The sequence below is a fragment of the Ranitomeya imitator genome, chromosome 3 (genome assembly GCF_032444005.1).
Source record: "Ranitomeya imitator isolate aRanImi1 chromosome 3, aRanImi1.pri, whole genome shotgun sequence".
Classification (NCBI taxonomy): Eukaryota; Metazoa; Chordata; class Amphibia; order Anura; family Dendrobatidae; genus Ranitomeya; species Ranitomeya imitator.
The window spans coordinates 31,442,124-31,460,781 of record NC_091284.1 but is presented as its reverse complement, the minus strand read 5'-3'; the positions used below and the strand labels follow the sequence as shown (position 1 = coordinate 31,460,781).

Below are 18,658 nucleotides of genomic sequence, written 5' to 3'. Positions count from 1 at the left end.
CTTCTCGAATACTGTTGGAACATAGCAGCTCCATCATTTCTATAGTGGCTGTGGCCGGTTCCTGCAGATCTACACCCTATTCAAAGGACTGTGTATAAAAGATATCACCCTAGACCACCAGGAATATTAGATATCAACACTTATCCATCGCAGACCACCATATATAATGGCTATCATGGTAGAGCAACAGGAATAATAATTGATAACCCATAAACATCCAGGATCATCTTGTATAATAGATATCACTCTAGACCACCAGGAATATTACTTGTTGAACCATAACCGCCTGAGACACCATGTAAAATAAATATCACCTTAGACCACAAAGAATATTGAATTTTAAGCCATGACCATATTAGACCATCATGTATTGTACATATCACTCTAGACCACCAGGAATATTATTTGTTAACCAACCTAGATCGCCATGTACAATAGATATCAGTCCCAACCACCAGGCACTTTAGATGTTAACCCATAATTATCATAGACACTGTGTATAATAAATATCACTCTAGACCACCAGGGATTATTATACTTGAAGATATGACCATTCTAGACCATCATGTATAATAGATATCACTTTAGACCACCTGGAATATTTAATATTAATCCATAACTACTCTATACCATCATGTAAAATGGTTTTTACCCTAGACCACCAGGGATATAAAATGTCAACTCATAATAACTCTAGACAACCATATGTAATAGTTATCACCCTAGACCACCAGGAATATTAAATGATAACCATTTTAGACAGCTTTGTATACTAGGTATTAGCATACAAAAATATGTCTCACCAGCTGGCTTCAGTTGCTATATAATATTACATAATCCAGGGCATCCGTCATTATCTACTTGTAGTGACATTTATACATCTTGCTCCAGATTTTTACATTGGGCACGCCTAATCCACCACCATAGCTAAGAAGTAAAGACTAAACAATGGTATTATGGAGGCGGGATGTCTCTATATATAGAGAAAATTATGCAGCTGAACCTGAAACCCCAGTTTTATTGATAGATACCTTCTATGGCGACATGTGCCATATATCCGGTCTATGGGCTGCTCCGCGGATCGTTCCTTCCCTTTATCTTACCATCCTGCAGATCTGTTTACCTGTAAATAGTGGAGGGCGACAGTCAGTTAACATTGGTCGGGCTGGGCTAGTGGTGATTTTCTTATTTTTTTACTATAGATATTTTTTTCTTTTTATATTTTTCTTTTTACTATTTTTGACTTTGTGATTTCTTGCAGTCCCATTCAAAAGCTGTTCTTGGAAGTTCAATCCTACGCATGGATTTTTCAGGGGATTACCAGGACTAATAAAATACTCCGCATTGCTGCCAGCTAGATTGCATTCATGGCTTTTGAGTGTTTATGAGCTTCTATATTCTACTGAAATAACCAGTCCTCATCCTACCAATAACACCGGTGTCCAGGGGCATAACTGCGGGGGGTGCAGAAATAGCCGTAACACCCAGGACATGCAGCTTTAAATGACAAACTCTTCCAGGAAACTCTGCTGCGGCATATTTAGGGGGAACCTGTCATCACGTTTTTACATATAAGTATTGGTACGGCTGTATAGGTGTACGTACCCTCCAAAAAGTTATACATTTCTCTGCAGATCCGATGTGCCAGTTATGTGAACCCTAATGTAGGATGCTTTCCCCTCCTGGATTCATCTCAATTCATGGGTAAAATCTGTACTCAGTGAAGACAGATTTTCCCATTACTGACATAAGAGATGGCAGTTAGTGCCTATAAGATTCTATGGAGAGGGGAAGGGGAGGAGCTAGATGCAGACACAGACATCCTGCTGCAGAATGTCTGTGTGTTCCACTAGCTCCTCCCCTTCCCTTCTCCATACAATATTATAGGCACCAACTGTCATTTATTATCTAAGTAAGATAAAAATCTGTATTTACGGAATATAGATTTTACAGATTTTACCCATGAATTATTAATTTATTAAATAAAGATTAAATGACTGTAACTCTTTAATGCTCCTTTTTCACCCATCTGCCACAGAAGAGCACTGAAGAGGCAATGGATGTCAATTGGGCACAAAATATTTACTTAGTAGAAGGCCCCTAAAAAGCAATAAATAGCAAATAGGTACACATGTAAGTGCCAGCTTAGTTCCCATTTGGTATTCATCACCTAAATAATTCCAGGAAAATATGTCCCCATATAGAGTAACTTTGTACCCTGTATAATCTGATCCTATAGTCATACTGCCACTTTTACCTTCGGGCTGAGTTATCGAATGTATTTTTGGAAGAAGAAGGGAACAGATGGAATAAAGCATGATTTCAGGATCAGACTACAGGGTGTGTTTGTAGTCTGTTACTATGGCGATTGTTCTGTGTAATAGCTGAAGATGAACGGTTTTAGCTCCAAGACTATTTGCAGTCTGAGGACCCTGTTAAGTTCAGCACTGCCCACGCTCAATGAAAATTAATGTAAACTTTGGATTTTTTCTGTACTCAGAATGTCATGAGCTCGGCAGCCGACATGAGGTAATACAGTTGTGCTCAAAAGTTTACATACCCCGGCAGAATTTTTGCTTTCTTGGCCTTTTTTCAGAGAATATGAACGATAACACCAAAACCTTTTCTCCACTCATGGTTAGTGGTTGGGTGAAGCCATTTATTGTCAAACTACTATGGGGTATGTAAACTTTTGAGCACAACTGCATATCCAACTACATCTATTGTGTACCTACCTTCATGGAATGAGAACAATAAAACAAAAGCACCGGCCTCCTCCTCTTCTTCCACTGGAATTAACCAGGAACTGCCTCATTTCATCATCCGGCATCATGGTGAGGACATCTGTAGGGAACTGTAAATCCTCCATATTGGAAAAAGCAAATCGAAATGATTACATACGATATATATTTACACTTCCATCCACTGGAAATCCAAAAGTCATGTTATACCTTAAAGGGGTTGTCCAGTACTTACAAATGTTTTTAGAAGACAGGTATAAAATAAAAATAAGAAAAGAAGCCATATTCATGCTCACCGATGCGCCTTAGATTTGGTTTCGCCGCTTTCCCCATCTGTTCCCCATCTACTCCCAGTTCTGCCTCTATCTCAACATGCCGGAAAGCACAGGAAATGGCGCTCATCCAATCGCTGGCCACATCAGTGATCCGCCCCAACCAGTTATTGGTTGAGTGGACATTTCTTGCCATTTCCGGTGTTCCAAGATGGGACCATGATGCAAATGCCAGCAGGGAAGTTACAGAACGAGAGCTTTGGGGGAACGGGTGATGGTGAATATAATTTATTGGAGGGTTTTTAAGGTCAAAACAAAATAGTTGCTGCCCAAATATAAGGGTTTTCCTTCCCTGTAGCCACCTAATTCGAAAGTCAGAAGGGACGGTTCTGGTGGCTGGACCCTCACTGATCAGAGCGTGTCGGGGTACCCAAGTGATATGTCACCATGTTTTGTAATGGGGAGCATGTTATATCTATATGGAGTAGCTTTTAGGGGCTGCCACTCCTTTCTTTCTAGAACCATCAGCGGGATACTTTGGACCCCATGGAAAAGATCAAAATGGACTTCCCGTTATTTTTGGTGTCTTACACTTCCACCATCCAGGTGTGGAGAACATCATCCCCATTTAATGTATAAGGCTGCTATGTCCGGCCTCATACATCAATGGGAATACCAAGTGTAGGACCCCCACCAATCTCATTGGTGAAGTATCCATAGGGTAGGTCATCAATATATCTCAGACTCCGACAAACCCTCCAAGCACTTTTCATGATCCTCGGTCAAATTATCCATCCCTTGTAACTCCTCTAGCAATGTTCTACCAGGGCTCTGGACACCCAGTAACTGGCCCCCAACCCTCCTTGATTTTTTTTGTGACTGTTTGTCAACAGGGTGTGTGTTATAAGCATTGGGTGTAAAGCAGATTGCAGATAATTTTCACACTCGAAAAACCAGTTGAACGATAGTAACATGAAGGGTTGGACTTTGGAATCTGCGGGCTTTATCATGATATGAAAATCCATCATAAAAACTTAATCTGTGGTTGGAAGACTAAAATATATAAACACATTATTTATATTCCTGACTGCATCTTTTCCCATGCACCAGTTTTGATCAATTCCTTTTCTCGTTTGTTGTTTTTGTTACTTTGTTGCAGCTTATATATTTTTATTTAGATTAGTGGGCTTCTTGCGGGGTCAGTCTCTATATTTGGGGTCATCCAAGCATAACATTTTTTTTATAATTGTTTTTCGAGGCTTCCATCATCGTAATCCCAATCATCGATCTTTGTAGGCCAATCTCCGCCCCTGCCTAAGTATGCAAATTTAAAATTTAGTTTAAAAAGAATATAAAAATTGATATAAGGGGAGAGATAACAGGTCACAGCCTCTGCCTCAGCCTTGATGTGAGTCTAGGAAGCTAAAACACAGGGAGCTTTTTAGTGGGGTTCACACATAGTCCATCTGATCATCTGACAAAAAGGGAACACTATTGTCATTGCTTATTTTTGTTTTATTATTTAAAGGGGTACTTCGGGAAGATTAAAAAATATAGTCGGATACGTTAGCAAGCATTCTTACTAAAGGATGGGAATGCTTTTTTGTGGTTTGTAGTATCTTGATAGTAGACGCTAGGTTTAGATTTGGGCTCTTGCTGCTCTGTTGGATTTTTAAGCTATGATTTAATTAAAAGTTAATTTTTAATAGTATCCTGGATGTGTAAGTAATACTGAGGAGGTGGCCTGTTAAAGACAGAAACAAGAGCCTTTATTGCTTAATACTGTCCCTGCCCTCATAAACTATAAATATGAGACACCCAGTGTGCTTTAATCATTTTTATAACACTTGTAATTCTGTGTGACAGGATCTGCTCCTCACTGTCCCCCTCCTCCAGCGCCCCCTGTTCTCTGCAGAGAAATGATTATCAGGAGACTGACTGATAGTGACAGCATGGAGCTGCACACTACAGAGGGCTGGCTGCTACTAGAAGAGAGGGGTATGGGGGCAAGCCATGCCCCACCAAGCCCCCACACACCAGACTGCAGACAGGAGACATTCTCAGGGGGCTAGGGACTGACAGCAGCTGCTCCTCACTGCTCACCCCTCCGCCTGGGACATTACATTGCATAAGTGTGCAGCTCCCCCTATGATTAACAGCCAGCCTACCAGCCAGTCTCCTGATAATAGCTGTTTCTCTGCAGAAAACGGGGCATGGCCACATACCCTCTTCTCAGGACGGCTATTACTCACAGAGGAAGCTGGGGTCAGTGAATAAAGTGTGTGATGTAATGTATCAGATGGGAGGGTGGAGCAGTGAGGAGCAGATCCTGTCACATGGAATTACTACTGTCATACAGACAAATAAAGTGCAGTGGGCATCTCTTTTTTTATAGTTTATTAGGGCAGGGACAGTATAATTTTCTCCCTGGAGTACACCTTTAAATGGGTTTGTCTTCTTTTAGAAAATCCAAGCACAGTTTGTTATAAAATAAACTAAGCTTTACTCACCATCCCAGGTCCAGGTTACAAAAAGTTCAGATTCGGGTATCAGAACAGTACCCGGACCCGAATCCGGAACCCATTAACTTGAATGGTGGGCCCAAACATCCAGTGTTTGCTACGCTGTCATGTGCATGATAGCGCAGCAAACACCGCTTCTGATCGGACAGCCTGAGAGTACTAGCTGCCTGTCTGCTTTAGCAAGGCTGGTTGTCAAATATAGGGGGACTCCATTCCATTTTTAAAAATTATTTATTTAAATAATTAAAAAATATGGCTTGGGGACCCCTCTATTCATCATAACCAGCCTTGCAGAAACTGACAGTTGAAGGATGCAGCCCCCAGCTGTGAGTTTTGCCTGGCTGGTTAATTCATAGCTCCACACTTCTATGGTGCACTCTGCAGACTAACGTCTTTGCAGATGTATTGTTTGCAATATATTTGCTAGAAACTGCATTCAGGTGTGAAACAGAATGGTGTGTTCTGTGCTCATCTTGGTCAGATAAGATGATCAAGGTAAACAAGTGAATGCAATGAGCAGAAGTGTGAAAGATCAGTGTGGAAAGCTGGATGACATACCAATCCAAGAGAATGAAATGACCAGAGGTTGGAAAGATCAGTGTGGAAAGCTGGATGACATACCTGTAGGAAGAATAGAACAATAGATATGCTGATTAGAGTGCGATGGTGGCAGATGGCAGGGTGCAGTCTGTATACATTGTATTAAATTCTGGATTGTGCACTTGTAGGTTGCACACTGCAGACTGAAGTCTTTGCAAACGTATTGTGTGCAATATATATACATATTTGAACTGCCGAAACATGACAATTGTAAAACGGTAAATCAGGTGTCACAAGTGTACAGATGTAAACATAAAAACGTTTATAATGGATAACCATAGAATGTTGACATAAACCATATTTATATACATGCATAAAAGCGTAAACTAATTAATATATATTGGTGACTGTTGAAAGATAATAAGTGGGGACGTGAGAAGAATGCCTGTGACAATGTTGATGAAAAAAAAGATGTATATGATATTGAAGAAAAGAGAGTAAAAATGTGAAATGGCAAATATGTATAACTGTGTAAAGTGAATTAAATGTGTGAAGTGTAGGATGATGTACATAACAGATGTACAGTATATTGTGTGATCTAAAAGATACTTTTTATACAGCCCCAGGAAATGTTGGCATCAGATGGCGTGCAAGCCGTCCCCATAGCCATACCCTGGAGCTGTAGGTAGAAGGACCCATTGAAAGTAAAAAAAAAAGTCAGTTAATATATATTCAAGAAGATGTGCAATTAATTTGAAAGTTGGTCATTGACAAGTAATAAGATACAGCATGCAGACCATCTTCATGTCGGATGCTCGTGTTTGTTAATTCATTGTCGATCTGAGTTCCCATTTGCATTTAGAATTCATTCCAAAGCAGGTGGTAAAAAGATAATGTGATGTATCCAAATGTTCGCCTGATGATGGCTGGGATGAAATAGAAGAAGACGCCTGATTGCGGGTATGGAAGGGCTGACGTCTCTATACATAAGTTTGTTTCTGTTGCTAATCACTAGAATCGCGTTATAATTTTGTTTGATTGAATATACCGTATCTGTGCTTCCCCTTCATGAAAATATTTTTCCATTTGTAAATTGAAAGAAGTAGTACTTCTGAAGAAGTAGTACTTTTTAAGCGGGAATATGCATCATCGAGTTCCTTCTCAATGAGGACTGGAGTATTCTAATTTAAGCCAATAAGTAGTTCCAAGTTCCATAACTCTGGTTGAGCTCCTAGAGCAAATTTATTTTCATCGAGAAATTAATTTTTCATCTTCAACTGGGAGTTAAGGGAAGATCTGGATTTTTAGGTTTTTTTTTATCATTACCAAGAAATGCCTCATTCTACTAATTTTGATGCATTTTTTTGAAAAAATATGTTTGATATTAGTATGTAGTTCGCACAAGTTCCTCTGATCATCTGATCCTACCAGAGGTGGACCAAGGAAAATACTGATAGCTCAGCATTATGCGTATGAATTCTAAAGAGAAAAATTGTGCATAAAGAACCAATAATGTAAAACTATATAACTTTATTAGGTAGAAGAGAATATAAAAAAGAGATAAAAAATGTGAATAATCCCATGCATGGCACCACAACACAAAGAGAGGCAAGAGATTTCTGTAATACACCTGATAGTATATACAATGAACATACAGCATTACCAAAATGTATCTTAGCACATGTCCGGTAAAAATACAAAAGTATTTGTGTCGACAAATTTGGTAGCAGCAGTGGGATACTACTCAGCCCGGTGGATCCAGGGGAGCTGCAAGGGACTGATGTCGCAGACACTGTCCACGAGCTCCACAACAAGGGAGGCATGCAAACAGACCAAGCAGACCATAGGTGAGACATACACAGCAGGTTTCTGATGCCACTATGTCCAACCCCACTAGATCGGCCTTGAGACGAAGACCTGAGTAGATTTGCAGCTTCAATAGGAAACGGCAACTACAGTAGTTGTGCCAGCTTTGACGGATCAAATACAGGGCCATCGACACTCGGTCAGATTTGATACAGGAATTGGTCCTTTGGGATACCCGGAATGTTGTGGAGAACTATGGGTTTGACCAATAGTAATTGAACTGTCTGAAAAATCAAGGATTCAGTGGCAGTACGGAACCAAGTACCCAGTCCCAAGCAGTCTGAATCCAGGATTTATTGGTTGCATTGGGAGCTAAACCTTCAAGTTGGAGAAGGAGCTGGAGGAGTTGTTCTACTGGTATGGGTGGAATTGTACCATCGAGCTGAGGAATCGCGAGGGAGGCTGTGCCACACTGTTCGCCTTTCTGGTATGCAGAGGACGCCAAGTGTGGACGCAGTGGATACAAATTAGGTTCTCATCAATTTACGTGAGGAATTACTCTTTTCAAGCCGAAACCAGGAGAAGGATGATTGGAAGCTTATCACGTTTGACTAATTATGATGGAGGAGGAATGTTGTTACAAAGCACTTATTCTTAATTAGTCGAGACATATTTTTCTTCGATTAATCAAAAGACATAGGCTACTGTTCATATGAGCTTTAACATTGACTCTTAAATTGATTATTGTATTGCTATCCGTGGGGGACAGGGATGCAGGGTCATTGAACAATTGATGTTTGTTAATAGGTTGATTGACTCATTGTATTAGTCCATGTAGCTTGTTAACCTGCAAAGTGTGAAGGACAAACTATGTAGATTGATTAAATATTCAAACAATGATAGTTAACCTCACCCCACCTCACCCCCTGACCTATGGATGATAGCCTTATGGACAGGGAATAAAAAGGGGCTTTTATCCTTCTGCAGGGAGACTATACAGAACAGCAGCCAGGGGGCACCATGGCTCCAACCAGATTTGAGATTCTACAGGATGACAGCTTAAGGGACCACGGCCCTAGCTGGAGGAATATGGATCTGCTCCATTGACCATCCCTGAACTCATGTAGACATCCGGAGAAGCCAGGTGGGGGCCATTCAGTCACCTGGCCCCATGGAGACGTTCAGAGAAGCAAGGTTGGGATCATCTGGTCATTTGGCCCCATGGAGACATTCTGGGAAGCCATGTTGAGATAATCATGTAATAATGCCATGTAATAAAGCCATGTTGAGATAATCATGATAATCGGAGAAGCAAGGTTGGGATCATCTGGTCACCTGGCCCCATGGAGACGTTCAGAGAAGCAAGGTTGGGATCATCTGGTCACTTGGCCCCATGGCGACTTTCCGGGAAGCCATGTTGAGATAAGGTCACCTGGCGAGCTAGCGGAATGATGACACTGTAATTTGCACCATCTCGTGTATTTGCTGGGGCTGTTCGATATTTTATTGTCTGTTTGGTGGTTCAATAAAGTATTGCCACACTGTTTTACCCTCGCCCTGTGCTATTTGAGTAGTATTCTGCCCACGAGAAAGGAGTGCGGGCATTAAGCCCTGGTCTATGCAGCCTTTTTAAAGACAGCCGGGACAGTGGAGGAGAGCACCCACTGACCCTCGTATCTCCTCAGTAGTAAATAATATAAAATAATGCAACAAGAAGACTGGTGTGTATTCACCTCTCTGTGGTGCGGTACCAAGCTCAGAAACGCGTTTCGGCGGTATGCCATCATCTGAGAGAGTGGCATCACACCATGAGAAAATCCCTTCTATTACACTGGATGACTAATGTTTTCTTGTGGCACTTTTCAATAGAATGTAAGGATGATCTTCAGTGTCGCATGCGTCACTGACATGAACAGAATGCAGATGCATCACTGATCGTGTCATGGATGACGACGGGATCACTGACCACATGCAGAAGTGAAGTCACTCAGAGATGGACACGGTCAGCGCTGCATAATCTCATGCACAATCCTGCGCACAGCCATAAAGGGTGCCCTTTATTTTGATTATTTTTCCCCATAAATCAATAGTTCACATGAAAATAAGAAACTTTGCAATATGTCTTATCAGGGAAATCTGCTTCTTTTTCCTTCTGGACCGATCTTTTATTCTCACTAAAGAAAGATTTCCCCATTACTGAGATAGAAAATGAAAGTTAGTGCTCGTAAGGCTCAATGGTGAAGAGGGAGGAGGAGCTAGATGCAAGTTCTCATAGAACTTTATGCGCACCAACTGACATCTCCTATTTCAGCCATTTTACCAGTCAACTGAGAATTTTGGGAATAAATGATCGATCAAGGAGGAGAAGGAAGCGGATTTCTCTGATAAGATATATGACAAATTTTTTTAGTTTCATGTTTACTATTCATTTATGAGATCAAATTTAAAGTGATGGTAACGCTTTAGGCTTAAAGTGGTCACACCTGAATTTATAGAGTTTGAGTGCATTCTGTAGATGGTATTGGAGCTGATGGATTACCCTTTGTAGTCTGTTTGCGTTGTAACATAGTTAATAAGTCGTTAAACCTGTTTAACAAATGTATATGTGAATACCAGGTCGATGTTCTGTCATTGTGATGGACCTTTGTGGTCATACTCACCTATTCACAGCCTCATTCAGCCATGGAGACCTGTCTTTAAGAAAATTCATGCATTTCTGCTGGCGATAGATATGCGCTTCCTTGCAATGCAGGACTAGGAATCACACTACTAGTTATTGTGTAGCCCAGATATGCGACTACAGTGAGTCCTCGGTAGCAGTTATTCCCGGGCCCTGGAGCCTAGTGGGAGCCAAAAAGTCCATCTAGCCCATTTAAAAAGGTGGCGAAATAACAAAAAAAGCACAATTTCACAATTTTTTTATAATGTTCATTATATGGCAAACATGATCTGGCAGTATGATTATTCAGGTCAGTATGATGATATGGCAGTATGATTATTCAGGTCAGTATGATGATATGGCAGTATGATTATTCAGGTCAGTATGATGATATGGCAGTATGATTATTCAGGTCAGTATGATGATATGGCAGTATGATTATTCAGGTCAGTATGATGATATGGCAGTATGATTATTCAGGTCAGTATGATGATCCGGCAGTATGATTACTCAGGTCAGTATGATGATCCGGCAGTATGATTATTCAGGTCAGTATGATGATCTGGCAGTATGATTATTCAGGTCAGTATGATGATCCGGCAGTATGATTATTCAGGTCAGTATGATGATATGGCAGTATGATTATTCAGGTCAGTATGATGATATGGCAGTATGATTATTCAGGTCAGTATGATGATCTGGCAGTATGATTATTCAGGTCAGTATGATGATCCGGCAGTATGATTATTCAGGTCAGTATGATGATCCGGCAGTATGATTATTCAGGTCAGTATGATGATATGGCAGTATGATTATTCAGGTCAGTATGATGATCCGGCAGTATGATTATTCAGGTCAGTATGATGATATGGCAGTATGATTATTCAGGTCAGTATGATGATATGGCAGTATGATTATTCAGGTCAGTATGATGATCCGGCAGTATGATTATTCAGGTCAGTATGATGATATGGCAGTATGATTATTCAGGTCAGTATGATGATATGGCAGTATGATTATTCAGGTCAGTATGATGATATGGCAGTATGATTATTCAGGTCAGTATGATGATATGGCAGTATGATTATTCAGGTCAGTATGATGATATGGCAGTATGATTATTCAGGTCAGTATGATGATATGGCAGTATGATTATTCAGGTCAGTATGATGATATGGCAGTATGATTATTCAGGTCAGTATGATGATATGGCAGTATGATTATTCAGGTCAGTATGATGATATGGCAGTATGATTATTCAGGTCAGTATGATGATATGGCAGTATGATTATTCAGATCAGTATGATGATATGGCAGTATGATTATTCAGGTCAGTATGATGATCCGGCAGTATGATTATTCAGGTCAGTATGATGATATGGCAGTATGATTATTCAGGTCAGTATGATGATATGGCAGTATGATTATTCAGGTCAGTATGATGATCCGGCAGTATGATTATTCAGGTCAGTATGATGATATGGCAGTATGATTATTCAGGTCAGTATGATGATATGGCAGTATGATTATTCAGGTCAGTATGATGATATGGCAGTATGATTATTCAGGTCAGTATGATGATATGGCAGTATGATTATTCAGGTCAGTATGATGATCCGGCAGTATGATTATTCAGGTCAGTATGATGATATGGCAGTATGATTATTCAGGTCAGTATGATGATATGGCAGTATGATTATTCAGGTCAGTATGATGATATGGCAGTATGATTATTCAGGTCAGTATGATGATCCGGCAGTATGATTATTCAGGTCAGTATGATGATATGGCAGTATGATTATTCAGGTCAGTATGATGATCTGGCAGTATGATTACTCAGGTCAGTATGATGATATGGCAGTATGATTATTCAGGTCAGTATGATGATCTGGCAGTATGATTATTCAGGTCAGTATGATGATCCGGCAGTATGATTATTCAGGTCAGTATGATGATATGGCAGTATGATTATTCAGGTCAGTATGATGATATGGCAGTATGATTATTCAGGTCAGTATGATGATATGGCAGTATGATTATTCAGGTCAGTATGATGATCCGGCAGTATGATTATTCAGGTCAGTATGATGATCTGGCAGTATGATTATTCAGGTCAGTATGATGATATGGCAGTATGATTATTCAGGTCAGTATGATGATATGGCAGTATGATTATTCAGGTCAGTATGATGATCCGGCAGTATGATTATTCAGGTCAGTATGATGATCCGGCAGTATGATTATTCAGGTCAGTATGATGATCCGGCAGCATGATTATTCAGGTCAGTATGATGATATGGCAGTATGATTATTCAGGTCAGTATGATGATATGGCAGTATGATTATTCAGGTCAGTATGATGATATGGCAGTATGATTATTCAGGTCAGTATGATGATCCGGCAGTATGATTATTCAGGTCAGTATGATGATCCGGCAGTATGATTATTCAGGTCAGTATGATGATCCGGCAGTATGATTATTCAGGTCAGTATGATGATATGGCAGTATGATTATTCAGGTCAGTATGATGATATGGCAGTATGATTATTCAGGTCAGTATGATGATATGGCAGTATGATTATTCAGGTCAGTATGATGATCCGGCAGTATGATTATTCAGGTCAGTATGATGATCCGGCAGTATGATTATTCAGGTCAGTATGATGATCCGGCAGTATGATTATTCAGGTCAGTATGATGATATGGCAGTATGATTATTCAGGTCAGTATGATGATATGGCAGTATGATTATTCAGGTCAGTATGATGATATGACAGTATGATTATTCAGGTCAGTATGATGATCTGGCAGTATGATTATTCAGGTCAGTATGATGATCCGGCAGTATGATTATTCAGGTCAGTATGATGATCCGGCAGTATGATTATTCAGGTCAGTATGATGATCTGGCAGTATGATTATTCAGGTCAGTATGATGATATGGCAGTATGATTATTCAGGTCAGTATGATGATATGGCAGTATGATTATTCAGGTCAGTATGATGATCTGGCAGTATGATTATTCAGGTCAGTATGATGATCTGGCAGTATGATTATTCAGGTCAGTATGATGATATGGCAGTATGATTATTCAGGTCAGTATGATGATATGGCAGTATGATTATTCAGGTCAGTATGATGATATGGCAGTATGATTATTCAGGTCAGTATGATGATATGACAGTATGATTATTCAGGTCAGTATGATGATATGACAGTATGATTATTCAGGTCAGTATGATGATCCGGCAGTATGATTATTCAGGTCAGTATGATGATCCGGCAGTATGATTATTCAGGTCAGTATGATGATCCGGCAGTATGATTATTCAGGTCAGTATGATGATATGGCAGTATGATTATTCAGGTCAGTATGATGATCTGGCAGTATGATTATTCAGGTCAGTATGATGATCCGGCAGTATGATTATTCAGGTCAGTATGATGATCTGGCAGTATGATTATTCAGGTCAGTATGATTACGCAGATGTCAAACATGTATAGGTTTTTTTACTGAAGTGGTGAAAAAAATATTTGCAAATTTGTGTGTCGCCGTTATACATGAGACATAAGGTTTTCAATTTTCAGATGACGGAGCTGTGTGATGGCTTTTTTTTTTCTGCGCCCAAGTTAGCATTTTTTATTGATACCATTTGGGGGCAGATACAATATGTTGATCACCTCTATTTGCATTGTTTTGCGTGGTTTCAAAGTCAGAAAAATTGCAATTCTGGCATTTTGATTTTTGTTTCTCATTATACCATTTCGATTTTGATCGGGTTTATTAATTTATTATCTTGATTGTACTTTTACGGACGTAGTGATACCACATATATGTTTATTTTTTTTATTATTATTAATTTTTAAAGGGAGAAAAGGAAATGTGAACTTTTACGGTATATATTTTTTTAATACTTTTCTAAATGTTTCTTATTTTTCGCCTGTATTTTGTAGTTCCCATAGGGGACTTGAATCTTCGGTCATCTGATCACTTGTACTATACACAGCAATACCACAGTATTGCTGAGTATAGGAAAATCACGGATTCCTATGACTAGCACCAGGCTACAGGGGTAGTGCCTTGACAGGAGTATTGTTTTGACAGGCATCGGGGTCTTCAACAGACTACTGGCTGATATTTCAATCCATTGGCACCCCGCGATCGGGTTGAGGGCGCCCCAATGGACGATTAGAACAAGACGCCTACTCTGGGATGTCAATGCTGCTGTCGAGGCTCAGTCCCTCAGCCCGCATCAAAGTCAGGAAGCCAACATATGATGTACCAGTAAGTCATATGTTGGTAAGGGGTTAGAGACCCCTGATAGTTGGGGTCGCTGTAAAAGATTTTGCATTGGGGCTCACTAGGTTCAAGATATTCCACTGATTCTAGCCTTAGAACCCTGTATATGTCAAAGAGAGAAGCACCCTATATCAATTACTGGGATGGACCTCCATTATGGTACCCTTTTTTACCACACAATACAGAAAAGTTTGTTTTTTACTTCACCCTCCAGACCCTTTTTGTCACGGGGCTACCACGACAGAGAGGTTCCAGAGAACCGCAGCGCTCTGGACCTCATTCACATACAGTGAACAGAAGCTCTTCTCCTGTATTCTGACCTGGCTGCTTTGTGCCAGTAGTGCAGTAGTTAACCTTATTGCTGAGTTGCTGAGAACTGGGTCTCTCAGCTGAAGTGGATTTTGTAATCTCATCCTCTATATAGACCCAGCCCTGACTACAGCTATTGTCAGTGATCAGTTCAACTGCCTGGCTTGGAGTGTGAAGGAGCGTAGTGTTGGAGCTTGGAGGTTTATTTACAGAGATTGGTGTCTGCTGTTTTGGTTGCATGTTAAACCTGTTTTCCTTCCTAGTTTTTTCCTTCTCTTCCCTTCTCTGTGTTTCCTCTGTGGTTGTGTGAGCATTTGGTGAGTTTGAGACTTTTAGTTACCTTGTCTTTATACCCTGTTAGTTGTTGTATTTATACACTGGTGCAGTGCACCTCCCTTGGGGAGAGAGGGGGCCACTGATAGGGCCTGCACAGGAGACAGGGATACGCTGGCAGCTCAGGCCTCCTAACCATCATAGGTACCCCTGAGATAAGGGAAAGCCAGGGCCCATTATAGTGGCAGGGACAGGTGCGGGTCCCAGTACGCCATCCTGCCCCTTTATCGCCGTTAACGGCGTGACACTTTTATTGATCCTATTGCCAACTCTTTATACTTTTTTTTTGCTAACAATAAAGTTTCTCCAGGGATACCAAAGTCCCGCTATCCAGAAACAAAAGAGATGACACCAACCATGAGATGGACCTCTCCTTCTCTCTCCAAGAGCCCCATGTATAGCTACATAGTCTTACTGGCCAACTCTCCCGGAAAAGGAGAGACCTCTTGTGCTGTTGGACAAGTTGACCAATCTCCCAGGTACCATTTAATTTTCCAGTAAACCAACTTTTCTGGAAGGTTTCTTGTGCGTTATACCAGGGTGGTCCATTGGAAGACAAAATCCTGGCATCCAATCTCACATTCAAGGGCGGGAAATGGGGTGTGAAGACGGCATGATTTCTCAAAAAGGGGCATTGTTAAAAGCAAAAATTTGCGGCAACATAGAGGCTTTTCGAAAGCCTCTATGGTGCCTACTCCTTTTGATGGGCTTCTATGTGGATGTATAAATCTAATTATGTTATTTTCATTGTTTGGCAGATACGGTGAAGGTGGTGGGCCTGATATGCGCATCGTTGTGCGCCTGGTATATGGGGTATCTCTTTGCGGAGATATTACCGGAAGATTCCTTACAGACAGCCATTGGAAGTATGCAGAAAATAGGCATAAAACCTGTCATGAAAGGTGAGTCTCTAAATATTTGATCTCTAGTAAGGGTCAAGGTAAAACCTGATCTGTGGTTTACTAATAGGCCAAAGTCCTAACGGAACACTCATCTCCGGGCTGACGACTGAGGCGAGTTAAAGTACGATAGTCGGTAATATCATGCATGTGGATCACAAAATAAATCCATCTGTATCAAGAGTGAATTCTGTGTCAGAAACGTAAATTATTTGCCACAAAAAAAGTAGTAAAAAACAAATATAGAAAATTTGATTTTTGTGGCGCAGATAAAGATTTGAGGGCACAGAGTAATATTTTGTGTATTTTTTTAACATCAAAATTAATTTTGTATAGGTTTGACTGAATTGTCCTAAAAAATGTAAATTCTATATCACAAACGGAAGTTCGGTTTGATGTCATTTTATGACATGGAATTAAGTTTTGTAAAAATTTGGTTTAACTGTCACAAAAATAAAATGTACAATATTTCCTTACTCTGAGACGTCAGGAACATTTTATTGGGAAATGTGTCGTAATTTCTCAAGAGACTAAACGTTTCCTCATAGTGACTGCCTGTGAGAAAGTTGGTTGCAGCATGATCCTCCCTCTTTCTTCAGTGAAGGACAACGAGTGATAAAAAAGATTTTCACCTTCCGGAGTTGCGCCCAGGGCTTGCATGACACTAATATGTCATGTGAACACTGTTGCCAATCAGTGGCTGCTATTTGGCCTCTGTGCTCTCACTCCTTCCACTTGTCCAAGGTTTGTCTGAAGGTTTGGCCGCAGTGCTTATAAGACTGTGACGTGAAACCTGGTAGAAGGGCTGCCGCCAGGAATTATAGAGCCCCATACTGGCAAAAAATTTTGGCCCCCTTGAGACTCTGCCCAGGCTCCACCCCATCTTTGTCTCCACCCTTCGAACCTGTTACAGTCCCACTCTTTGTATAAACTCCACTTCTGCACCACATACTCACCAATCACACCGTAACAGTTCACATTGAACACCAGAGCATATACATCAGCTTTTGTTTTGGCCAAAAGATTTTTAAGCCGTCGCCACGACAAGGGGACACTTTTGGCCAAGCCCTACTCTACTCTAACCTATTAAACATTTCTTAAAGTACCCAATACTCTTTTTAGGTATAGTTTTATTTATTTTTCTTCAAGGGAATGTGTCACATACATTTTTTTTAAACTAATTGAAACCGGATTGTGATAATTTTTTTAGAATCTGTATTTCCCTGAATCTGTATGCCCTGAAATGAGCAGAACAGCTGATTGGGTGCAGCCGCTTGATTGTAAGGGCAAGCTCACATGGCAGATTTTAAAGCAGAATTTTGGTGTGGACAGGTCCTTTCTCGGCTGCGACTAAAACCCGCCTGTCCGTAATACACATCGCTGTCTCCAATAGAGATGAATGGGAGGCATGAAGGAAGCGGCCACCGTGGATATTCAGTGGAATGTCGACGTGAACTTCTGCTGTGAACTGCCCTAAAAATGATCCCATATATTGTGTATAAGGGATAAGTATTAGGTTACTAGAATATCCCCTGTACGACAGGCAGCTGTACCTTATTGCAGGCAGGCAGCAGTCAGTACTTAGTAGTGCTTAGTAGTTTGCAGGCAGCAGACAGAGACGGCCTCCAACTTCACACTGCATGTGCAGGGAGGCGAGCACATGAAGAGTAGTGGGTGGGTGGACCAGCGGGTAGGTGAATGGGAAGTCAGATGGGGGAGTGGCCAGGGGAGTGGGTGGGCACATGCACCTCATCACTTTTGGTCCCTCAACTCCTGCATTTAATGTGCCCCAAGGGCTCGGGGCGTGCCTGCAGCTTAGGAACAGAGGGTTGGCCGGCAGAGTCTAACGTCACTGATATCGAGGTCGGCCCCGTCTGCTGCGGCCATACAATTTAATTAGCTGTGGCAGTGAGTGACTGGTGCCCCGGGGCTTAATATAGTTAAATAATTAGCCTGGGCCCCAGGCGTGCCGCGTAATCTGCCAGGCTATTTATACAGTGGCTTGGCTAAGCTGCGCAGTGTGTCTCACCCAGTCCAGGCCTCCTCTCTTTGCTTCTGCTCACCGGGCCCCATACACCAGTAATGCCCTAATGGCGGCCCTGCTTGCACCCACATCTTTATTATATCGGTGCTACTTTATTTTCTTCCATTTCTCTCTCTTTCTACCTAAGAAATTAAACTACGCAGAATCTTGGATGTGACTCTTTCGTACAAGTTACTTACTCATAAGGTTGTCTACCAGGAGGTCATTGTGATCTTCTCTGACCTCAAACA

General features: G+C 40.9%; 1 protein-coding gene across 1 annotated transcript in view; it reads left to right on the top strand.

Annotated features, from left to right (window-relative positions):
- The window catches only part of FAM3B (FAM3 metabolism regulating signaling molecule B), a 53,247-nt gene that overhangs the window by 16,082 nt on the left and 18,507 nt on the right, over positions 1-18,658 (top strand). Inside the window, exon 2 of the mRNA XM_069760716.1 lies at positions 16,244-16,387. Coding sequence (XP_069616817.1) covers positions 16,244-16,387 — 144 coding nt within the window. The remainder of the gene's footprint in view (positions 1-16,243; positions 16,388-18,658) is intronic.